This window comes from Triturus cristatus, chromosome 4_2, assembly GCF_964204655.1.
Source record: "Triturus cristatus chromosome 4_2, aTriCri1.1, whole genome shotgun sequence".
Lineage (NCBI taxonomy): Eukaryota > Metazoa > Chordata > Amphibia > Caudata > Salamandridae > Triturus > Triturus cristatus.
In genome coordinates, this window is record NC_140586.1 from 399,675,061 (window position 1) to 399,701,748 (window position 26,688).

The following is a 26,688-nucleotide window of genomic DNA, read 5'->3' on the forward strand; positions in this document are numbered from 1 at the left end:
GTCATCAGTAGTTAGAAAGGTCTTTTGAGATACCAATAGTTAAAAGAAATTATTGCTTCATAACAGATTCAAGGTAACTCAGGAAATTAAAAACGTTTTTTTTTTAATTGACTCACTAGGGTCACCCAATTAATCCATTTCATGATACCAGAGCCTCATATGAGTGGAAGTTGCATTATAATGTTAAAAAATGGCTTATATTTCAATGGAAACCACCATTTATATAAAGTAAAGAAAATAGGTAATCTATAATATTGTGTTTCGCAAAGTTCTGTTGGGTCAAGACAAATGGAAAGATACCAAATGTGTTTGGAGCTTCGCATCAGAAACAGCCCTCCAAAATAAACTCCGGCTCATTTCAGAGCTCAATGAACACAGACAGAAGAGATTGAGAAAAACATGACACATCTCGTTGTTATAACCTAATTGACACAATTAAGATCCTAAAGTAGTTGGGGTCAAATTCTCAATTCAAATTTATCACTACTGAACATCACTAACTTAGGGGCATATTATCAAGGACGGCGTTAAAATTATCGCCGGTTTAGTGGCAGAAAACTGCCGCTAAAGCGGCGATAATGGGCTTGATAATATGCCGCAGAAAATTCCAATAGAAGCCCATATTGACACCAGAACATGGGCTTCTATGGGAATTCACATAAAGAACCCTTTTTAGGAGAAAAAAACCTGAAAATTCCTGATACTGTTTCAGAGAATCTCAAATTGATCAAAACAGAGAATTACACGTTTATTACGATTTTAAGGTGATGATAAAATAAAGGGTGCTTTTCAGGAAAAAAATAATGGAAAACCAATGATGCGATTTTGAGAATACGCAGTGTCGCCTCAGAATGAAAAAGAGTGGTGTCATTTTATAATAGCGATTTTAAATTTGCTGGAGCAGCAATTTTGCCTCGTCTCCTCATTTTGTGTCTCAATCGAGACTTGAGTTTTATTGTAGTTTGTATTGTATTTATGCACTGTTTATAACTTCAACTTTTATTTGAATATTGTTTAATCTCTATCAAACATGTTTTTCTTTGCTTCTGTTAATTTTTCAGAGCATGTGCGCTTTGCTAGCTTTTCGTGACTTTATTTTGCCATGGACGTAATTATTTGTAAAGCAGTCAGGCCCTCAGTATAATCCCACGCCCTGAACAAACCCTTGTTTATTACATATTATTGGGAAAAATCTTCTAATAGGTGTTATTTCAAAGTGTGTCAAATATCATCGGATGCGATAAACATGGCACTCTTCTCTGGGCCACTCGTGATGGGACCCGTAGATGTGGACGTATAGAAGGCCATAAAATAATTTTAAAAAATGGTTTCCCTTTTTATATATCACATTCTGTAATTGTCACAGTGCATACACAGTTAGTAGTTTGAATATATATGATTGTAGCATTAAACTAACTTTCAGAAATATGGTATCCAGAAACTCCTATTACTTATAACATATTTTTCCACCCACAGACATTTAAATGCACTTGGCCTAGGGCAGATGATAGGAAAATTACTGAGAAGCAAAAATACCTACGTAAAGAAATAGAACGAATGCCATTTTTAAGACAGCAAGAGTGTAAAATATCTTATTTAAGAAAAAGAGAAGGAAAGCGGAGTGATTTGTATTTTCAATATGTTTATTATAAGTAAATCACATTCATTAAAAGGCATGCAATATTTCATTTTTCACAGCAGTAAACTTGACATTCCGGCAGCAGTGAATAACACCGAATTGACTAAATGGCTTTATCATTAAACATTACTGTGACAGAGTTAATGGTGTCACACACTGTAAAATAGATAACAATGAATTAAAATGAAAAATCTGCTCCTCTAAAAGACAAATTGTTTCATTCTTCACAGCAATGCCTGCAAACATATGTCTCTCTGTGTAGGCGAAACTGCAAAACTCCCACTTGACAATAAAGAAGCATTGGGGGCAGCAGAGAAGAAAAAACCCATTGACAAACAGTTATTTTTAAGACTTATTGGGCCAGATCACAAAATATTTGCTTGTGTGACCTCGATGGTAAATAATGCGAAGTAATGATTGCCACGGTATAATGACGTGTCTTGTGTGGGTAGGTGTTTTTTGTGTGCATCTTTGAGCAGACGGACTATACCAGAGGTACAGCAACAAATCAATTACACGCATTCACATCAATTGTTGTGGTAATGTGTTGTGCGTTTTGCTTTGATTTAACTATATTGTTATTGCATTGTACTTGTGTTCTGGTAATGTTGTGCCATCTAACATCATGTAAAAACTACAAATATTGATGATGTTTTCACCGAAATCAACACATTTTATTGAATGTCCAAAACAAAAAAAGGCAATGACCACTGCCAAAGCTGCTAATATACTGCTTCCTCAGATTTAAATCTTTATATGATATCAATTAGTGCTTAATTTTCTAATCCAATAAGTGCAGATCACCAATGTTTTTCCTAGGACTCTGCAACTGGTCACGCTAAATGCTGGGGTTGTGGAATACCAAGCTTGTCTGGTCTTAAACCCTTAATTCGACCTTTCTCTTTTTTCCACATTCCCAACCCACCTGTCTATTTATTTCAATCTTGCTTGTTTGTTCCATTGTAAATACCTTTGCAGCTATTTTCCTATCTTTCTCTTCCTCTTTCTCTCTTTTGCCCAGGGTCAAAGTCTGCTATTGAAAAATATGACCTGGCCCCCAAAAACGAGTGTGAGTGCCCACCACCTGCGAATATGAAGAGATACAGCCATGCCAAAGCCGTGCCCGTAAAACACGACTTCTTGACGCATGTCACATGACCTTTCTCTTATTCCGATATATTTTAAATGCCATGAGCTGTCCTCGGATACATTACTTAAAAGAGCTCTATATTGCAGGTGGTTTAATGATATTCCACTTTAGCCATACTTTCTATTTTCTGCTACATCAAGAACGTTTTTGTTTCATTTTATGACTGACTTACATATTACCTAAAGTCTGCTGATGACGTTACTTAGCATTTATTGCAGATGTGGCTGAGCTGCTCGAGTTTCCTATGCCTTTGGAACCTGGAGACCCAGGTTCGAATCCGGCCTGGGTGGACATTCAACACCGAGTAAATCTGGGAAAATCACATAATCCTCCTCTGCCTAAATGTGTGTGAAATGTATTTATGTAATCCTCAGTTGGTCAACCAGCCCCGAGGCTGCGCTCTATAAATAACACAACATACATGCGTATTTCATGCTCTCTTAGTGCAGAGGTGTGCTGATCAAAATGGTATGGTGCCTGCGTTGCTTAAACACATGAATTGCAGGCTTGTGCTCTAGATGTGTGTGTGTGTGTAAGGTCTTAAAAACCCAGCTTCTTCACACTCCCAATATGTGAGTTACTCAGAAAAGGCTATAATTTGCCCCCAGCCCTGCAGTGTACTACTGCAGAGCTGACGTTTGCATTCCTAGATGAACCCCCTCTCATGTTAAATGCAGTGTTTATTGACCAAGTCAACAAATGTGCATACTACAAACACATTTAGGTGATGGATGGTCATTCTTTGTTGAATGTTTGCATTTCTATTTGCATTTTAGGATTGCTGAGGAGTGGGAAAGAGAAAGTGTGCCACATTAATTAGTAGGGTGACAGTGTATTTTTTTTACTGCACAGAAATTAAAAAATTTCAACATTCAAAGCAACTTTCATTATCAAATAAAAGTCTTTTTTGTCTATTTCTAAATCTTCAGGTTCCAAATACTCTCTTTATATTAATAATAACTGATGATTTACAAAAAGGCATCAAGATTCTGTAATAGAGACAGTGAACATATATTTCCAAGCACAAACCTAGTCAATTACATCCTGACACAAAACAATAATGCCCTGCTTCAAAAATAAATAGTTTATCTCAGCGAGCGGGGCGGGGTTTCATATAGGTGTAGCTGAGATGTATGATTTTCACCCAGTTAACAAACCTTTTTTACCTACCACACAAAGTTTTCAATTTCCTACCTGGCCTAATATGTACCCTTGCTCCCTTATCACACGACAGAGGATTTTCCCCATTGCTGACATTTGGAGACGGGTAAATGTAAATGTCTAATCTCACCTCTGTCGATTTCTTCACCTGGGAAAGTGTTTCCATGTGGAGAATGCCACTCCCCCATACTCCGTTAAAATGCAATCACTCACGATGTTCCTATAGTTACAGGTACATTTGGTTAATTTAGGTGTAACTATAGTGGTTTAGATAAATGTGGGACAGGCTCTGAAAACGTTTGTGAATAACCACAACATTGGAATGTTACGTTTTGTTTTTATTGATATCCCTCTGAGAAACCTCACTCCCACAACCCTTGGAGTCACTTGCAACTGAGCAATGTACAGCCAACAATTGCTATTGTCAATATAAGTGTTTGTGAATGCAGCCCAATTCAGTGTGATGCTGTTTCTGCCCCATGTTGCTCCAGGCTGATTTTTAACGGTTAGAATTGTGTGATATGTTGAGAGTGTATTAGTCTGAGCCTTTCATTGGAAATTACGACTGTGGAGACGCTGAGATCTTGAGAGGAGGTGGAGTCACAAAGTCTCTGTGAAGAAGCATTTACAGTGAAGAAGAAATTCCAAACAGAGTCTCCTACTGACCTCTGTTCTGCGGGGTGTCCATCCTAAGTTTAACTAGAAAGATAAGATCTCAATTGCTTTTTCCAAATGCCCCTGAAGAGATAACATCTCCTAGTATCATCAGAAACTGGCAGGGAGGTGGGCGCTCACGCATTCAGGTAGGTATGAACTCCGGCATCAAATGTAGGCATTGTTCTACAAAAGCACTAAATTAACCCTATCTTGGCCAAACAAGAGGCTGTACAACATAGTTGTTTGACCAATGAATTTCTTTGTGATTAGTGTGTAACAATTACAAAACAATTAATGTCTATGATATTCTCCCATGCTCATTTATTGAGATTTTTTATGACAATGTGTATGATCTTTGTGAAATTTTGATGTGGCTCTCTATTTAGAGAGTTATTTTATCTTGAAATAATCCATGTTATTATTATATGCACTCTTTATATGACTTTTTAAACTGATTTTACAGAATAAACATTCATATATTGGATGTTTGTAAACGGTCAGCACTCTTTGGTGATATTGGGCTGCCTGGATGAATGGTGTATGATTTAATATAGGTTTGTCCAAATAAACACAAAGGGAATTGTCGTTTTTGAATATTTGTAAGAACGGAGACACCAAAAAAGCAAGACTAAATTTGCTTTGCGAAGGGTTATTTTAAGGAAGATAGTGACTGTGTGAATTATTGAATATTACACTTTAAGCAAGCCTTACAAAACACGCAGTGCGATGCTAAAAGGGGGCTCATCGAGACTTATTGCTTCCATATTTACATCTATTGCTGAAGCGGTACCAGTACCCCTGGGCAGAGTTCTTTTAATATGTTTTGGGGACTAGTCAGATTAAATTATATTATAAGATTCACGTCATTCTCACAGCTCCCTTAGAGATTGCGAGACGATTTATCAGTATCAGAATCGGAATGAACATTATTTGGCTGAAAAAGAGCAGCCATAATAGTACACAGATGCATAAAAGAATAAAATCAGACAGAAAAAGATACGCCTTATTCTCAAAAACACTGAAAACTCCATTTATCATGAATAAAAGGAATGGTTAAAAAATCTAATTTCACATATTCAAGCAAAGCACATAGTGCTCCTAGAATGCACTGCTGCCTGAAGAAATAAACTTACACAGTGGCAAATGTCATTATCTGACAGTTCTTTTAAAAAACAGTAAGCTTGGAAACACTTGAAAATTTCTGAGCCTCATAAGAGGTACTAAAAATCTTTTGGTATAAAATTTGTAATAATCACAGAAAAAGAGGAAGTGAACCATTGGTTGTTTAGACAGATTATTGCAGGGACATAATCTGGAGTAAAGTTTATGCTGGTACTCAAGTGAGAAGCATAAAGAGTATTTTACTGTGCCAGCTCTAAATCAAAGTAATAAGGCGCGCTCCGAACTCCTGCTGATATTTCACAGGTAATTAGTAGTAAGGACCCCGAAATTAAGGTTTTAAATAACTCCCAACATTTAGATTCTCTCAGCTTGTAACTGCTCAGTAGACTGTGTCTATGTCAGAAAAACTATTAATTCGTCCAATTCCTTCCAATTACCTTTTTACATATGCCAACCAAGGGATGGAGAGGCCTTTGTCACAAGCCAATCAATTGGCAACTACGCTCCTTGTGATTGAGGCCTCATTCGTGCTCATAATACATGACCACAGGAGCGGTGAGCGAGTACGGATGCGATCACTTAAATAAGTTAGACCTAGCTCCTTGTGGCAAATAAAATGTTGGATTGATACAGGAACTGTAGGGATTCTTCAGCAGAAGCAATTTCTTCCCTTTGAAGTAACCTGAGGTCACTAATCCCCCAAATTTCCTCCAATAAGTTGCATAGGGTACACACTGGCGGAATATATTTATAACAAACCTTATGCCTTGTGGAGATGGTAAGCTTAGGAGTGAGCCTGCTGCTCTAGACAGTTTTGCCCTACTCTGTGATTAAGTGCAATTTGTGGCAGGGTTACAATATCAAATGTGATAGCATAGGGTTTTGGTCTATTGCCAGAATAGGTCAAATAAGATGTTTTGTTAATAAATAAGGTATCTTTGGACAAAATGTTGATGACCTTGCCATGTTTCACCAGTTACGCTTAGGACTGGTTTTTATTAATTCTCTGTGTAGTAATCAATTTATCTGTTGAACTAGCCACTGATGCATCTAGTAAGATCAGGGGCACACAATTTCATCATTCATGTGTAGCTGTTTATTCATATTATCAACTCATATAGCCTTGTTGATGGAGGACGTGTCTGTCATCCCTCTACATCTGGTTCCACATACTCTTCTTCTCACAAGCAATATTCTAGAATTTATGTTGATAATTGTGGTGCAACCCTCACACCAGATGCATCCATGTGCTTAGATCCACGTATAGTCTCTGATTAAAATCCCCTAGCACTGTATATATGTCTGGACTAATACTCTCAGTGGCTAAGTCCAAGAAGTTGGACATTTGAAAAAACACTGTTGAGAGATTAAACATGTCATGCATATAGGAACATGTCCTCTTGGAATAGTTTGGAAAGCCCTCAAAGCAGTGACTTGGGGCACCATCCTTAGCTTCACAATTCAGAGGGACATGAACAGAACAATTTTGGAAGACAAAGTATTAATATAAAATAATTTTGAGTACTAGAATTGGTATTAAAAATTATATTAAATAATGATGTGAGAGCATCTGATAGACAACAGCTTAATTACTATAAAATAGCAAACATATGGGACATATTCTGGAACTTTGTGTTAAAGAAAAGGTCTGTTAAAATGTTTTATCGAGGTAGTGTTGGACACTCAGGGTAAGGAAGTCAAGTGTGAAGCTGTAAATATTGACCCTTAGTTTTAATGAAGGATCCAAATTCCTTATGAACACTCTCTGCCAAGATTATATGAATGGGTGTATTTTAAATAAGCTTGAGACAACTAGGCAAACTAAGGAAGGCTGCCTGCCATCTTTCAGATTATTTTTTATTTATGACATTTCCTGAGGTATTTGAAACAGGTAGTCAATGTCCAACACACAAAAGGTGATAGGAAGAATGGTTGTAATTGTTATAACTTCTAACAATCGCTTGGGGTAGGATCCCAACCCATTGTTCTTTTGATCACCATGCCTCCTTAGGTTAAACCAAACCCAAGTCCTCACTGAAACGGAACGCAAGCAACCTGGGACTGGTTTCACCCTGATAACGGTTCATTAGCTAGGTATGCCTTGGTCCAGTGGCACAGTGAGCACAGGACCCACGTTTAGGCATACCCTTGCCACTTAGGGCGACACATCAGACACACAAAATGTGATGGAAAAAATGATTTCAATTTGTCCAACCACTGGCAATTGCTGTGGATAGAATCCCAACCCATCGTTCTTTTGCTCACCATGCCAACTCAGTTTAGACCTAGCCATATGCTAATCAGCCTTGACCCTGCCCATCATGGGAACAGTGCAACCCAAATTTCCAGCCCAGGTCCTCTATGGAACACAAGCAACTTAGCACCGGTTTCAACCTGATAAGGGCTTATCTGCAAGGTATAGCTTGGTTCCAGAAGCACAGTGAGCAAGGGACCCTCATCGGAACATACCCTTGCCACTTAGGGCGGTACATCCAACACAAAAAAGTCAATATCCCCCACTGATCCTTGATTGTGCAGAATGCAAAGTCACTGCTTACAAGGACAATATTGCCATTTTTACTTTTGCCCCACCTGCAGCAGTCTCATTTACTGATGCTTGGCGCTTTGGTCGATGTTCAGATTACTCTAGTTGGGAAAACACAAATCCTATCTTGATCATAAGAACACCTGATCAGATACTCAATTTGTTTCTTCAGTCTCATACCTGGGAGGTTCATGTCAAGGTCTGAGTTTCTTGCCTACAAAGTGAGATAGAATCCCTTTATGGATAATGGGCTCTGCAATAATAATAAAATGGTCATAGTACAACAAACGTTATATATTTTATGGGAGCTGCATTAATATTACAAGCTGCTTCCTATGAAGAGGTTGAATCAAGCTAGAGCTGTGTTATCTGCCAATAAATAAGCGCATAGGGCTGACCGAAACTTTCAGCTAACTTTAGCAAAGGATAAGCTGTATGCTGTTTCATTATTGTGTAGCCTTTGAATCCAGAATATCACAGTTATTGGGGTTAACTAGTAGACCATGGCCCCTATGTGACTTAACTTGTGATCTGTCATGATGGTTTCTTTGATCCCTCGTATATCCCGTATAATATATTCAAGACTTTGAATGATTATGCACATCTTTGGCAGGAGTTAGCCCTTAGATTAATCATTCCTTGAATTACAAAATATGCTTCTCTTTGGTGAACTCACTCCTTTTCAGACCTCCCCTATAAGGGTTTTGTCTCCCACTGATCTATTTCAACTTTACAAGTGGCACAACTTTTCAATTAACAAATTTCCATTGACATACACAATATCACCAAAAAGCTTTTTCAAATTCTTGCAAATGAGAGACTTTGTTAGGCAATTACTCCTTGCTGATATCAGTCTGACTTTCATTCTTTTTACCGAGCTGCTTTCTTTTCCTCCAGGAAAGGGAATGAATGGGAGCTTTTATCCTTTGCTGCTTGAAGGGCACTTGGATAACGTGCAGCATCTGGCAGATACACGGACGTCTAGACTGAATGTGCCAGTGACCAAGGAGGAGATATTCAAGATTCAGGAATACTAATATTGAGTCTTTGGGGAATCATGCAAACTTCCTGCTATTATTTGGCTTTCTTCTTACAAACTTATTTTGCTCAGAATTTGATCTGATAGTCCTCCAACATGTGCTGGTGTTGTGTACATGATGATTATAATGGCTTGACTGTGCATTGCCCCCGTGCTTGGACAATTATCCCTGTGGAATTGCTGATTTTGCAAAACAATCAGGAGCATCACCAATTGCTAAGAATTTAGAACCATATTATTTTTTGTATCCAGACATTTTACTTTATTCTCCAGAAGATGCGTGAATTTATTTATACTTATTTATATGTATACATTTATTATGAAAGGAATGTCTAATCTTTTTAGCAATTAATGTATATTTTTTTAGGATCATATTTATAAGTGCACTAATAGGTTTAGATTATGCAGATTTGCTACTAAATATTAGATGTTAATCTTAAAATGTTTGTATCATATTTTCACAAAATAAGTAATAACAAAAGAGGAGCACAGGACCTGCGTCTGGGAACATCCATCACACCTATGTGTAGCACTGAGGGAAACAAAAAAGTGACTGAGGTTTCTTGTGTTCCCGCTCAGAGGAGACCTAGCCTGGCAGGCTTTGCTGGAAAATTCTTTCTGGAGCAGGATCAATTTGAATAATTCCGGTTCCTGTTTGATGTAGAGCGGTGGGTGAAAACAATTGTGCGATTGCGGCCCAGATTAATTACCAGTGCCTGAGATTAATTCAAGCAATCCACCCATCATTTTTAGGTTTTTCCAAGTGAAGAACAGAGCCCCTTATTAAAGTGGCGTAGGCTTGCAGCCACAATGAGAAGTTGAGAACTTCGTAATAGAGAGAGGTTTAACCCCAGCGGTGCATTATTTTACGCTTGAAAACAGCTGCACCATTAGTTGATGCTGTGGTGGACAGTGAGTCAGCATTGGCAGTGTTTAATTTCCCAACAGCTAGACTTCTACATCACAGTGGCCTACAATTTACGAACTCAGTAAGTTAAGTCATCTTGTTGGTAAGCCTCTGAATCTTGCCCACATTGCACAGCTCATGAGTGATGCAGATGAGTTTTGTCAACATTTACATATCAGTTTCTAGGGACAGAGAGATTATATTGAGCATTATTGCCCACAACTATGGGTAACGGCAGCATTTAATTACCCTCCCTATAAAGATGGCAGGGTCATTTAATGCTAAATGGTCTTAAGTATTAGCACTCGTGCATAAAACAGAATGTGCGGGGGTGCTGCTGTTGAAGCAGGAGATGGGTTCTACCTCAAAGACAGAGGAAGATAGAGGAAAAAGAGGCTTGAAAGTTTATTTGTTTTGCCTACTTTCCTTTGGCTGATTGGGCTTCCCTCAGAAAACTCAAAGGGAGGCGACCAGTCAGCCGTCTGTGAAAAGACGATGCTTGAGAAGAGGCTGAGGGAGCACTGTGGGAGAATGAAGCAATGTCTTTCATCCACACATTCAGGTGAGATGCTGCACATGCTCCAGCAGCCATAAAATGGGCCTTTCACATTATAACCAGGCAACAGAGCATTTTGATTGCCTGGACCTTCTTCCGGGTGCTAATTTAACATGATATCATTGCTGAGGCCCACACAGCTTGTCAAAGGTCCTTCTCTTCAGTCAGCAATTGAATGTTGTAGCAGAAGATCTGTACCAGCCATTATGGGACCCGGGTCATTTCATTGTCTTCAATGGAGCCCTCAAAACTCTAAATTTCTGAAGGACATAAGTTCTGGAAATGAGGCAAATAAAGAAACAGACCGCTCCGATTTTCCTGCACGTTTTAGGGTTCAGGGACCATGTGTTGATGGGGAAATGATCAACGCTTTCTAAGCTAAAGCGATGTGAATTTTAATAATTTCTTAACCTAAAATTGTAAGTTAATTTTCAACATTTTTCTCACCTTACAATTATGTTTGCCTTCTACAGGAGAAGCTCAATAAAAGAATAGCATTTGAAGTCACACTAGGTGGGTAGATAAATTGAGTCTACAGAAAACGTATTTTTCTTGTCAAGTATTTTCTTTCGTCAATGACTTTTTGTAGTCAATGTATAAACCAGTTGTTAGAAGGTGATAGCATGTCAGTTATTCGCTGTTGCAATGTTAACTTGGATGTCTTGTTTGAAAGTTTCATATTTGGACGCCCTTCTGCTTAAAAGCTCGCTTTCAGGGCCTTATTTATGAAGGCCTTGCGTCACCGGTGCGTCACTTTTAAAATGGGGAACAAACGACTTACCGGCGGCGCAAGACCTTCATAAATAAGCCCCTCGATGTATTGCCTATGTTTATTATTCCTGATAAATTCCCTAATACACGTATGAAGGACATTAGATTCTTAAAATACTGTTGTGACAATGACCGTTATTAAAAATTATTCAGTTAATGTGCATTAATATGTTGGTACTGCTAACGTGAATTTTCAGAGAAGAAACTATGCTAAGCAGGGTTAATACATTACTTGGTACTAACTACCCGCACCCACTACAAAATTCCCTAAAGCCATGTGGTATCACAAAGACTATGTTCCCTCTTTGAAATCAAATGATTCATTTTTTTAAAAGCAAGTGATTTTCAAATATCACAAATAAAAAGTAAATCAAAAGCCACAGAGCGAATGCACAGGCGCTGCTGCGTCGTTGAACTGGCCACCTCAGCACACCGGTCTCACAGCCAAGGGCACGCCTCGCTTTGGTTCATACGGAGTTGTCCTGGTAACCATTTTGATGCAGTCAATAATAGGGCAGACACTGAGGCACAGAGTGCAGCCTGTGCAATTGTCAGTAATGGTAGGCAGGTGGGTCTCCGGATCAAACTCTATAGCCTGCAAACAGAAATAAATGGCTTTGATGTCACTCTTGGAAAGGTCGAGAATTTCTTCATTTTATATTTCACATCATTTGTGTCAGAGCACTTAGCATTCCTTGGACCATACTATTCAGCAGCTATAGCAACCACAGTTCAGCATCGGTGTAACAGCCCTGAATGCATACCCAAGGAAAGACATTTTTCTAACAGTGATTCATTAATTATAGTCACCTACACAGCATCATGGCTACAAATGGACATTTTCATGGATATGGTATTTTTATATGTCTGCCATACACCTTTCATTTCTTGTGACTGCCTCTCCGATGCACAGAATATTCTACCCCAATAGTAGCTAGAATGAAAATGACATGCCTGTAGTTGTGATTCATTTATCTTTGGCAGATATGAGAAATGCAGTTGTTTCATTGGTACATTAAATCATCTGACAAAAAACACAACACACAGAGGATTTTGCAGAATGTCGTGTAGGACTTGTCAAAAGTGAGCAAAGGGGTTTGATGGTATTATTGTCACACTCTGAAAGGGCACAACTGTGATCAGATGCCTGGGTTTTTGACAGGAGTGGTAGTGTTTAAGGATGTTTGAGTGTCTTATTTTCACATAGATCAATATTTCTTTCCTGTTGCGGATATTTTGACTTACCTTTTAGGCACCAAGGTATTTACCCACAAGTTTATGCCATAGGTGCCTTGACACTACGCATAGTGTGACTTTGAACTCAACACTCTGAGGCTGTATTACAGAAAGCGTACCAGGTGCGCAGCGAGCAACTGCACCCATTTTTGTGCACCCCTGGCGCACTATGGTATTACAGAATGGAGTGCTGATGCTTGTGCGGCCCCTTCTGTAATACAGATTGCGATGGTGCACATGTAGCGTGGAGTGTAGCTCCATGCAAATGAGGGAATCTCTGTACCTGTGCGCCTGTGCCGCATTCTGGACGTGTGCACAAAGGCAAAGAAGCTGTCAGGACACGCACTGAAAATTCACCACAAGCAGGTGGCCCTGAAAGTGCGTCGCCTGATGGCAGTCCTCTGGAGGGGGGAAAGAGGGTCTTATGGATCCCACCCCACATCCCCTTGCAGGCAGGTTGAGTTACTCACTGCACTCGCCTGTAAGGGGATCTCTCTCCCCTCTTCAAAGTGCAGGGGCGTTGCCACCCGCTTAGTGAAATATGGGGCAACATTGAAGCAGCCTCTCTGTGTTTTGCTTCAATGTGCTGCACCCAGGGCAGCACATGTTTGCAGCTGCCTTGTGGGAAGCGCATTCAATGTAATAGGGCAGACTTTCCCTATTTGCACACAGAGCACCTATTTAAAGGTGTGCCACAGCGCAATCAAAAAAAGTGTGCCCTATATATAATAGGGCTCTGGTTTATCACTAAATTGCAGATCAGGCCCCATTTATCTGGAACTCGTTACTGCTGGAATCAAGATTCTCCCCTCGTTGACTGTTAGACTTGGCACCATTGGCATGAGTCTCCCTTCCACTTTTTACTGTTGCCTCATCTGTTTTTGCTGGTCTGGATGCTTTTGGCACTTTGCCACTGCTGTTCAGTGCCAAAATGCAAGTGCTCCCTATTGTAAATTGTTGTATGGATTAGTGATTCCATGACTGGTTATTTGATTTACTTGTCAGTCCCTAGAACAGTGTACCATGTGTGCCCAGGGCCTGTAAATCAAATGCTGCTGGTGGGCTTGCAGCACTGGTTGTGCCACCCACAGAAGCAGCTTGTAAAATGTGGCTCAGGCCTGCCATTGCAGAGTCTGTGGGCAGTCTGGGACTGCCATATCGACTTGGCAAGTGCACACACTTGCCAGTCCCTAAACCTTCCCTTTTCTGCATGTTAGTCACCCCTAAGGTAGGCCCAAGGTACCCCTGTGGGCAGGGTGCACTGTATGTGAAAGGTAGGACATGCCCTGATGTGTTAGGCATGTCCTGATAGTGAAATACTGCCAATTTAATTTTTCACTATTGCAAGGCTATCTGTTCCCATAGTCCAGAATGGGCAGTTTGATTATACCATCTTATAACCAAAACTGACCCAGGGAACACGATAGGAAAATAACGTTTAGTATGCCTCAACTCAGAATGTTAAAGTGCATCTTTTAGTGGGGGTGATTTTAACTTTCTGTGTTTGAAATACCACTTTTAGAAAGTAGGTATTTTTCTTGCCTAACCATCCAGTATGCCTCTGCTAGCTTTGTGTTTTGCATGTCTGGCTTGAGAGTGACAGGAGTTAGGACAGGGCTGCGGCTCCAGCAGTCTGATGAGTCAGGGCTGGGCTTAATGGGACCTGGGTTGAATTTAGAGTAGGGGGAGGAGATTTCCTTTCACCTGCCTGGGCCAGGTCTGCTTTCAACAATGCTGTCTCCACCTCCTGCCAGGAAGCTTCAGCAGTAAGGACAGAACTGGTTTTGGCTGGGTGCAGACACTCGCTGCCCAAAGGATTTGTGTGTATAAAAAGGGGGACCCAGACCCCAGAACTTTAGATCACTTCTGGGAAATCAAGAGGAACCTTTGCCAAGGAGAAGAAACTGGAGAAGCTGAAGGAAGATTACTGCCTCTGTGCTATTTGATGTTTGGGGTTGGCCTGCAGTGGTTACTTGTTGCCAAGGAAAGGAAAAAAGGACTTTGCTGTTTGCTTTGTCATCTTGAGGAATATCTCCAAGGGCTGGAGTCTCAGGGAAAGAAAGACGTCACCACCAGCTCCCCTGAATTTCCTTGCTGGGAATTCAAACCTGCAGAGAGGTGACTGCTGCTGTTCATGACCTCTAGAGACTGTTTGTCTCTGAGATCTGGAGGCGCAACGCAACGACGAAGAAGTGTGTCGCATCCGCACCGAGACCCGACACATCGCCGAGCCACGGGGAAGAAGCGTGCCACATCTACACCGAGTCCCGATGCTTGACCGAGAACATCGTCGCAGCGCCTGCCGTGCGGGTGCAAAAGTTCACGCATCGAAACGGATCGTCGCCTCGCATCAAGCCGCCTTTTATTCCATCACACCAGATCATCGCATTGCAGTGCCATCTTGTCGCATTGTAACTGGAACGCAGTAAGAAACTGACGCATCGCCTCCTCTCCGGTGAGGAACTGACGCATCGCCTCCCCTGCGCTGCAGTAAGGAGCAGGTGCGCCGCCTTCCCCAAAGCAAGGAACTGACGCTTCGCCTTCCCTGCGACCCGTTTGTTAATTTTTCGTTATGCATCTAAGGTACTTTGTTGGAAAAGTGTCACATTTACAACTTGCATTGAACTAAACTATTTCTACCATTGAAGAGCCTATTTTTGATACTGTATTGTGGGTTTTTGCGGTTTGGTTTTGTTTAGATAAAGGTTACTTATTTTTCTAAACTGATGTGGTGTCCATTTGTAGTGTTTTCACTGTGTTACTGTATGTGTTCACAAATGCTTTACACACTGCCCCTGAGATAAGCCTGTCTGCTCATGCCAAGCTATCAAGGGGGTGAGCAGGGGTTATTTTAGGAGTGTATCCCCCTTTCCCTGACTAGAAGCAAGGGTCCCTACTTGGATAAAGGTGCAAACCATTGGCAACTAGAGACCCCAATTTCTAACACTGATGGTTTGCGGTGAGGATTTAGACTTGCATTTGTGATTTACATACAGTGATTGCTGTACACTACTAGTGGGGTGCAGGCCATTATGCGACCACATACATTTTGGTAGAGTTTTTCCTTGGAACTTCTATTTTTTGAGAACTGCCAATTTTTCACCATGAGCAAAGTAGGATCCATTGCATCTGTGGATAGTGAAATTGAAGAAGAGAGGGTTGATACCTACACTGTGCCACACCTCAAAGCTGTTTGCAAGAAATTTAAAATCTCTATAAGAGACCTCACCATAAAGGAGGAATACCAACAGGCGCTGAGGGCCTGGTTGGAATCTAGGAATGCCAGTGAGCATCCTGAAGAGACTAGGCAGGAGGTAGAGAATTTAGATGGGCAGTTGGAGGGGCCATTGGGCCTGGCTAGGCGGAAAGTGCCTTCCAGAGTGGGCAGCAGTGTTTCTTCAAAGGGCCCATCCCCAGAGGAGCTGTTGGACAGGGAGAAAAGCAGAGTGCATGAGATCAAGCTAGCCAAGCTCAAAGTGGGGAGTCAGAATGACATAGAGAATAATAAATTGGAGTTAGAAAATAAGAGATTAGCCATTGAAGAGAAGAAGATGCTTTTAGAGCATGAGAGAGTGGTGAGAGAGCTGGAGCTGAAAGCAAAAAGCTTAGAGATCAGTCCCTCTGGTGGCAGCACACTGTCATTTCTTGTGGAAAGTAGAGTATATATTCCCAAGGATGTCATTAAGGAATTTATGAGGCAAGAGGACATTGGGCAGTGGTTTAAGGCTTATGAGGTAGCCAAGATGTCCCATAGAATCCCTGAGAAATACTGGGGAGCGGGGTTGTGGAGCCGCTTTGTCAGTGAAGGAAGGGACACCTTGTTAGACCTGCCCAAGGAGAATCAGACATCCTATGCCCCCATGAAAGAAGACTTAATGACCAGGTGTGGGTTGACCCGAGAGCTTTATAGGCCGAAATTTAGAAATCGTAGGAAGCTGGAGTCTAGTACCTGGGTGGAGTATGTGTCTGTGTTTTTTGCAGAGCTTTGGATGGTTGGGTGAAGGGTAGCAAATTAAATGATTTTAAGAAGCTCTATGATTTGATTGCATAGGAGCACTTGTCCATTAATTGTTTTCCAGATCTACACCAACATTTGATTGACTGTAAGCTGACTGAGCCCAGGAAGCTTGCTGGGGAGCTGGACCGCTGGGTCAGTACCAGGGTCCACAAGGGTCAAGTGGGAGACTTTGCCAAAGGTGGGCAGGGTCCCCAGCAGAAGAGTGGGTGGACAAGGATAAACAGAAGGAGTTCCAGAAAGGGCCCCAAAGTAATCCCCAAGGGAACCAAGGGAAAGGTTCCCAGCCTCCCACTGAGAAAAGACTATGGGTCCCGCCAGGTAAGACTGGGCAGACGGGTCCCAAAATCTGTTTTAGCTGTGGTCAGGAGGGTCACTTCAGGGGAGATCCTAAGTGTCCCAAACCAGTTACCACTGCACCCATTGGTGCACCACCCCGGCAGATGGCTAGTGTAGCCCTGGGGGTGGAGATGGTGCCCACGGTAGGTGGTGTCCAGCAGAGATTTCCCTAGTCTCTTTAGGAGACAGTGAGATGGTCCCTAGGAAGTACAGGCAGTAGGGGACCATCAATGGCCATAGGGTGGAGTCTCTGAGAGACACTGCAGCCAGTGTGACACTTGTCAGTTGTCAGCTGGTGTCTGAAGAGCAGGTGATTCCCAATGCATTCTACCCTGTAATTGCCGCTGACAATTCAGAGAGCCACTGCAAGGTGGCTCAGGTTCCCTTTGAGTGGGGGGGGTCTCAGGTACCTTTCAAGTAGCTGTGAGGCCAGCCATGCTTGTTGACTGTCTGCTAGGCAATGATTTGGAGAGCTCCCCTTTGGCTAAGGTGGAGAGAAGGACTCATTTGGAGATGTTGGGTCTGTCAGAGTGGGCGTGTGTGACCACTCGCTCAATGGCAGCCGGTAAGGGTGTTCAGAAGGACCTGGAGCCTGAAAGAGTGGCCCAGGTGCCTGTCTTAAAGAGAAAAGGCAGGGGGCATGGGAAACCGGCCCCCAAAGTTCTCACGGTCCAGGATAAGGCAAACCTTGAGGTGGATGCCCTGGAGCCTACAGGGGAACAGTGGCTGAACTGGGGGACCTGCCTGAGCTGACCTATTGGCAGCAGAAAGGAGGCCCCTCCAGGGAAGAGTTCTGCGAAGAGGCAGAAGAAGTGCCCTTCTTTTGTGGGTTTGCGGCAACAGACTGCAAACCAGGCAGCAGGTGATCGGTCTGGGTCACACTGGATCTACTGGAAGAATGGTCTCCTGTATAGTGAGTCGTCCTCTTGCCATGCCTTCTGTTTGTTTACAGAGAGGTGCCACATAAGTCCTTAGGGTTCAGTTCCTTTGAAATACTGTACGGCAATCCTGTGAGAGGACCACCGAGTTTGGTGAAAGAAGTCTGGGAGAAAGATCCCAGTAAACCTCCCAAGGATGTATATAGCTACATGCTGGCCTTCAGAAACCAGACTAGGCATTTCAGACAACTCGCTCAGGCGAATATGGAAGCCTGCCAGAAGGAGATGAAACGTTGGTATGATCAGAATCCCACTCTGGTTTGGGGCATGGCCCCAGTGGAGCCTTGTGCACTCCAGGATAAGTGGACTGGACCATTTGAGGTGGTGGAGCGCAAGAGTAATGTTACCTACTTGGTGGACTTGCAGTCTCCTAGGAACCCTTTGCGGGTCCTGCATGTGAACCGCCTGAAGCCCCACTTGAAGAGGTCCGAAGTGGGAATGCTTTTACCAACAGATGCTGGGTTGAAAGAGGAGATTGAACCTCTTCCTGACCTCCTGTCTGCCAAGGAGCAAGATGGGTTACTGAGCCTCTCTATTCCGCCCTGACCCCTGAGCAGCAGAATGACTGTCGCCAACTGTTGGGACAGTTTCCTGACCTGTTTCCCTGACCCCTGGTGTCACTCAGTGGTGTGTCCATCATGTGGACAGGGGACAGTCCTCCAGTAAAATATAAGATTTACAGAGTGACTGACAGGGTCAGAGCTTGCATCAAGGAGGAGGTCTCCAATATGTTAGCGCTAGGGGTGATCGAGTCCTCAAACAGCCCTTGGGCCAGCCCAGTGGTCTTGGCCCCGAAGGCTGCCGCACCCGGTGCTACATCAGAACTCCGGTTCTGTGTGAACTACCGAGGGCTCAATTCAGACACCAGGACTGACACGCACCCCATCCCCAGAGCTGATGAGCTCATCGACCGGTTGAGTGTATCTCCCTTACCCTGACTAGAAGCAAGGGTCCCTAATTGGACAAAGATGCAAACCATTGCCAACTAGAGACCCTCATTTCTAACACTGACATTATAAAGTCTACTGAAACCTTCAACTGACTCTGCTGCAGTTCAACCACGTCTAGTCAATGTACAGCAAGAGGTTAAAAAAAAGCACAAAACAGAGGAAAGTTGCTCAGAGTGATGGGCCACGTGTTGTGGCACAGTAATGAAATGTTCCAGAGGCCTCAAAGTCATTATTGGAAAACTATTAGGCTCCTAGCATGTTCCTCATAGAATATGTTGGGATGTTGGGGTTCCCCCACCACAGTTGAAGGAACAAGCCTTCTGCATGCTCCTTGCTCTGCATGTATTATTACAGCAACTTACTGTACCAACCCTACAATATCATCAGGGACCTTGAGGACTCATTTCCACAACCAATGATTGCCTGAATCCCTGTGTAGTACACAGCATCAATTGAGTCACCATCTTCGGTTAGTGTCAAATCCACAGTATGATCGTGCTGATGCTACTGTAAGTGCATCACTTACATGTAAAAAAAAAAGAATGAAACTCTCCAAAAACGAAATAGCATTAAGATGACCTTTTGATCTATGCATATTTGTGTACAGTGAGGATGAAACAGGGAATGACAGAGGACTGAAAAAAGTGGTGGGAACTGAACAGGAGGCGTAAGAATGTGGATCCATCTTCATGTGAGTTTTTGCTCCCAATTTATGCTGTAGTAATAATACGTGTGAGTTATTTGTGAGATAATATAAGCATTACATCTTTGTTATGTAGGAATTAAAGTCTGCATAGTGATCTGTGAGTGAACTTGCTCTTCTTCAGTCTCTCTTACATTTGGAATCCTCACATAAATTCATTAGTATAATTGGGCTCCTCTCTGTAGTTTCTGCCTCTGTGGTAAGAAATCAGTATTTCCTTCAGGCGTGAAGTCACTTGTTTCATTGACCTTTCCAAGTATTTATAGACCATTAATTCCAGCTGTTCCATTGGGCTTTGTGGGTTTTAAATGGGCTAAAAGCTATTTAAATCTAGTTGGTCAATGTTAGGAGTTTGTATTAGTTGTGTTTTATGCGCTTTTGTGTCACACTACCTTCTCAAGAAAGACATTCACAATAATATGCAATGTTCATGTTGGAGCATGAAGAGAAAGTGGTTGATTGGTGGGAAGGCTGACCAATTAATATTAGTGATACAAAGTTGGAAATAAAGTCAAGATAGGTATGTAATGACACAGTTAGGTACCTTCACATGCAGACGCTAGCACTGAATTCACCAGCCTGTTCACCTTTGAATCCAAACACTACGTCTTCCTGGGAGACCTAAACTTCCACCTGAACGACTCCAGTGACACCAACTCCACGGACCTCCTAGACAGATTGGACAACATCGGCCTCAAGCAGTTGGTCACAGACCCCACGAACAAAGCAGGACACATGCTTGACTCCATCTTCACGTCCAGCAACAGAATCATATACTGACACACCTCAGAACTCACCTGATCGGACCACTCGATCATACACTTCACCCTTGTCGGACCTTCCTGCAGCCCCCCAACTGCCGCAGCGTCCCCTTCCGCAGCTGGACCAAGGACAAACCATGGACCGATGCCCTCAGCACCACACAGCCGAACGTCACCACCAAATTGGATCAGGCAGTACAGAACTTCAACAACTGGATCACCAGCACTACCGACTGAGCTGCACCAACCAAACCAGCTAAAATGCACAGACCCTCCAAACAAGCCAGCTGGTAAACCCGGAACTCAACACGTCAAAACGCAGGTACAAACAACTGGAAAGAAGATGGTGCACGTGCAGGAACCACACTGACTGAGCCACCTTCAAATCAGCCTTCAATGACTACAACTGCCAGATCAAAGCCCCAAAAAAGAAGGCCCTGACCCACCATATCAAGACCAGTGCCAGCGATGCCAAGGAATTCTTCACCGTCATCTAAGAGTTCACCTGCCCGTCAGCCACCTAAAACTCAATCCCCTCCTCACAGGAACTCTGCGACACTTTCGCCGACCACTGCCACAACAAGATTTCGACCATCAATAGAAACTTCCATCTCCAACCCTTTGACATCCTCAGTATTTCATCGACCACCCCCACTGACCACCCTCTCACCGCATGGGAACAACTCAGCACACCAGACACAACCACTTTTATGAACTCATCCACTCAGGACCACCCGCTAACCCTGCCCCCACCGGATTTTCAACCTCGGAAGGACAAGATCCGCTGCGGGCTCACCACGATCCTCAATGCCTCAATAACTACAGCCACCTTTCCAGATGTCGCAAAACATGCGAAGGTCAAACTACTCCTCAAGAAACCCTTGGCAGACACCAGTGAGCTCCAAAACTACCATCCCATCTCACAGCTCCCCTTCCCTGCCAAAGTCCTGGAGAAGACCATCAACCTCCAACTCACCGATCACATTGAGAGATTGGAATCACAGATTAAGTGCTCAGATGAATGGCATTCTTTCTCGTGGGGTGCACACAGAGTCCACCTCTTTCCCTTAACCTCACAAGCCAAGCACACCATGTGCGGCATCCCCCAAGGCTCATCACTCAGCCCAACCCTTTTCAACGTCTACCTGACACTGTTCACAGACATCATCAGGTCGCACATCAACATCAACTCCTATGCTGATGACACTCAGTTCATCCACTCGCTCTCAGTGGACCCCACCTTAATGAAGACCAACTTCCACAACTGTATGAAGAACATCTCAGCCTAGATGAAGGACAACTGCCTGAGGCTCAACATGGAAAAAACTTAAGTTCTTATCTTCGGCAGACACGCCGCCCTCTTGAACGACTCCTAGTGACCATCAGAACTTGGACCCACCCACATGCCAAAACACCATGCCCACAACCTTATCATCATCCTCAACAGTGACCTCTTCATGAAACGTCAGGTCAACACCATCTTCTTGGCCTGCTTCCACAAGCTCCATGTCCTCTGCAATGTTTCAAGTGGGTCCACATCAGCACCAGAAAGACAGTGATGCAGGCCCTCATCATCAGCTGACTGGACTACGGCAACACACTCTATACAGGTACCACCACCAAATTCATGCAAAGACTCCAGACGATCCAGAACACAGCTGCTAGACTGCTCCTCAACCTACCCAAGAGAACCCACATCACCCAGCACCGGAAGGACCTCCACTGGCTCGCGGTCCAGAAGAGATGCCAATTTAAACTCCTGGCCCATGCCTATAAATCCCTCCATGACCAAGGACTGACTACATGAACCACCGCCTGCACTTCCACCGACCTCCCAGGTATCTTGGCTCTGCACATATTACCCTCGCACAAATACCTCTCATATGCCCCTGCCACTACGGAGGATGCTCCTTGTCTTATCTCGCTACCAAAGCCTGGAATGTCCTCCGTCTACACTTCCGCACCGCACCCTCGCTGATCCACTTAAGGAAAGGGCTCAAGACATAGCTCTTCAACTGATGCCTGTAGCAAGCACCTGGATACCTTCTCGGGTGACAAGCAGCACTCTTGAAGTACGACTTAATTGATTGACAATGATAGCATTTTTTCATAGTGTAGTTTGGGGCGTGGGTGGGATTCTCGATGATCATACGAGTGGTTTCAACATGGAGTGTAACTGTGTTAGTGTCAGTTAGTTGTTAAGGTTAAACGTAAGTTTTTAGTTGCCTGTGAAGTTATGTTTTCTAAGTTTGTGGGTATGGAGTTCGAAGAGATGTGGTATATATTAAGGATATTGTTTATGTTGATGAGCACCTGAATTTGTTAAAGTCAACAAAATGCTCTTGTTGTGTACATCTATCATTCACTAGGGTGAATGTTTACTGCTTCAGGAACAGAGGCACTGTCGAGTTTTGGATGTTATTATCATTGTAGTTTGTCTGTGGGCTTGTAAAAGAGGCACCATGTTCAACCTATTGGGCAGGTTTGGCATGGAGTTTAGTGTGAAGGATGAGGGAGCAATCTCTTCATATATTGTCCTCTGTGAGAGACAGTACAGGGTTTAGCTCAAATGTCAGAGAGTTTGTGACGCTGCTGTTTAAAACATCACGCGAAATAATAAATACCAAAACATCAATGCCAAAACGTAGAGTAGTGCAAGGGGAAATGTCAGCTTACATTCATTCGGAGAGTAGACACGTTTTGTAAATGTAACTGCACATGTCCCTCTCTGGGCTAAGGGCTATGGTTGAGGCAAATGCTACTAATAGTCAAAAGCGTGTAGGTCCGACCAGACATTTCCTACGCATATTTATTCAACATTCAATAACCTAATAAGTCCATCCTTTTTACTTCTTTTCCCAATAGGTCTTTTCATTCAATGCACCATCAACCAATCACAATGTCAAGCTCTTTCTACGTTGAAACATTTCATGTATCATAAGGAAAACAAAGTCTTGTGACAATTTACTCATGGTAAACTTTAACCTACCTGATAGCCAGAGTCATTGCAAACCATGTAGCATTTCCCACAGCTTATGCACATTTCTTCGTCAATCAATGCAACAACTTGCTCTGGGATGCTGAGTTGACTGAAAGATCCAATGTACTGCAGAGCTCTTCCGATGACATCCTACAAAGCAGATAGTGCATGGCATTAAGCAGAGTAGGAGATGCTATATAACGATTGAACAACTATATACACTTCCTCCCAGACACCCATGTATTCAATTTAAGCATTTGAATTATTTAAGCACACAACTGTCACTGCACTGGTGTGTTTAGAAAACTATTCACCAACATATTTCAGTACTTGCTAACTAATCCTATCTTTATACTCGACTCTGCAAAGAAAAGGCAATTGGTCTCTTATCCAAGTTTATTAAACTCAAATATTTGAGATACTTCATTGAACATTTTAGTAAGGTGTTAACAACTGAGGGAGATTTCAGAGTGCTGGTACGAATTATTGTTGCCTGTTGTGGTGGGAGGTACTTTGTGACCAGTTGCCCCGTTTGTGGTGCTTTCTTAGAAGATCAGACCAAGAGTGCTATGTTTATATTGGTTGGTGTATGATATGCCTAATGGCGGTCATACAGGTTTCAAAGTCTACATCATCACACCAGAGAAATAGTGTGCAGCGTCGCAGCTAGCTGACTTCACTCAGCCTCACCACCTCTGTGAGTGACAGACTGAAACCCTCTATTGGCTAATCATGGCAGTATCTTCTCTTTAAAAGCAACTCTTCTCTGTCCTTCTAACCTACCTATAAACGATTTTTGTTGTCCCAAAGAGTCTCTCTAATTTCTCATTTTTTAAAAACTTTTTGTATTAAATCCAAGGACTATATTTTTACACTTCCCCTTTACACTTCTGTGTCTAATCATGTGTGTAATTTGGTTAATGCGCGATCATGATTTTTATTACAGCGTAATTACGGTCAAAACCCAAAGCATACTCTCATTTGACAGAATAGTTTTCTCTTGTGGGTCCAGCTGCCTAAATGGTATTAGAGCTCAGTCACAACTCACATCAAGACTGTCAACTTAACGTATTTATTGGGTCGTTTCCCTAGGCTTGCATAATACATATACAGATTGCTATTTTTCTACAACTTGTACTTACCCACACTTAATTCTTTCCGCACATAGATGACCCTTATACAGTGCATGCTATATGGGTTAAGCCCTATCTGTAGGGTTGAGAGAAGTCATTTGTCAGAGATTTTTAGGGCCTAGCTGGACAGCACAGCTGTCAGCTGTCACCAGACAATTATGTGAGAACCACCAGTGCAGGAGATTTGCCTCCGCCCACGGGTTGGGAGCCAGTAGTACATGTTTTGATTGGGGAGACGTTGTGTGCTTCCACAAAAAGTGTGTGTCCTCCACACAGCTGTGATCATTTGTTTATTTATCCAGGTGCCTGAGCTTGAACTTGCTGGCGGACACACATGCCATTGTAATGAAATTCAAGTATTTTAGATAACTAGAAAATGTATGCCATTTTTCTCTGCCAGCTCCACAAATAGGAGGAGGCAGTCATGAGAGACAGATATAGAGAGAGAGAGAGAGAGAGAGACAGATATATATATATATATAGAGAGAGACAGATATAGAGAGAGAGAGAGACAGATATATATATATATATATATATATATATATATAGGGAGAGAGAGAGACAGATATATATATAGAGAGAGAGAGAGAGAGAGAGACAGATATAGAGAGAGACAGATATATATATATATATATATATATATATATATATAGAGAGAGAGAGAGAGAGAGAGAGAGAGAGAGAGAGAGAGAGTGTGTGTGTGTGTGTGTGTGTGTGCGTGCGTGCGTGTGTGTGTGTGTGTGGGTGTGCGTGCGTGCGTGCGTGTGTGTGCACACAGTCACACTCCCAAGGGCACTGCATGGTCACGCATCTCTTACTGGAAAGCATCTGCTACTGTGAGAGGGAGATGGTGCGGCAAAGCTGCAGCTATTGCGTTTCCCAGCAGCCTCAACTGGGACATCCCGATGTTAAAATTCTCTCTGCAAGTTGATTTCCTTACCATGTTGGATGTGATACTGAGCAGTAGATTGCTTGGCAAAGTAAAATGGTCTCATAGTCAAGTCAAATTTTGGAAATTTGCACTTCTTCATGAAGTGAAGAGTTTCCTATCTTCACCAAACACCGTATAAGAATAAGGTATAGGAATGTACTTCACCACTGCAGTTCAATGGACATTATTTGCACTTTCCTTGTTCGGGATGGTGAAATACATTTTCCCACTGCCTCATAATACACCATTTTAATGTTTCTTCATCAGATTATGACATTTCGAGAATTAATTATTCTTTTATCTGCCTAGATATCAGTAATTCTAAGTGCTGCAGTTATCACAGCTATGTTCAGATTTATACCAAGTGGACCCTCTATATTGTGCATCACCTGCATCCCAAATGCTTACTGCAAAACCATCCCTCCAGCCTGTCAATAAATGCAGCCTTACCTCTGTTCCCTTTAGTCTCATATCAAAACCTATTGACATTTTAGGATGTCTGACCTTACACTAACACCATATGTATATGGTGCACTTTCCCTGTTTGTGCCATGGCACACCTTTCAAAAGGTGCACCACGGTGCAAACATGAACAGTGTGTCATATTTCAAGTGAAATACTGAGCAGCTGCTTCGAAGCCACTCCATGTTTCATGGTGCAGCCAGCAAGCCACCTGCAAGAGAAGAGAGAGATCCCCTTGCAGGTGGGTGCAGTGAGCGAATCCACCTGCAGCAGGGGGATGTCTGCAGGGTCCATGAGACCCCTTGCTCCCCTCCAGAAGGCTGCCTTTAGGAGGTGCACTAAAAGTGTGCCACCTTTTTGTAGTGCACTTTTGTTGCGTCTCCTAAGGGCATGTTTGCCTCTGTGTCCACGTCCATAATACAGCGCATGTACAGAGGCAAAGTGATTCCCTAAATTACATGGAGCCACCCTATGCAAATAATGGAATGTCCTCCTAAGATAGTGCTGGTGCTTCATGTGTGCCAGCGCTATCAGTATTACAGAATGTGATGCACAAGGCTCAGCAGCCCTTTCTGTAATACCATTGTGCCCCGAGGGTGCACAAAGTGAGCGCACACGCTTGTTGCACCCCAAGATTACGATGTATCAGGCCCCTGGTATGATTTTGACCGTGATATCTTTGAAACGTTTTTA

General features: G+C 42.7%; 1 protein-coding gene across 2 annotated transcripts in view; it reads right to left on the reverse strand.

The window, feature by feature from the left end:
• Nucleotides 1-11,848: 11,848 nt before the first annotated feature.
• The window catches only part of DPYD (dihydropyrimidine dehydrogenase), a 3,539,101-nt gene continuing 3,524,261 nt past the window's right edge, over nt 11,849-26,688 (reverse strand). For both annotated transcript variants that reach the window (XM_085601856.1, XM_085601855.1), the window contains 2 exons: nt 23,479-23,619; nt 11,849-12,142 (listed from right to left, as the gene is read on the reverse strand). In XM_085601856.1, the coding sequence (XP_085457982.1) occupies nt 11,972-12,142; nt 23,479-23,619 (312 nt within the window). In that variant the 3' untranslated portion in view covers nt 11,849-11,971. The remainder of the gene's footprint in view (nt 12,143-23,478; nt 23,620-26,688) is intronic.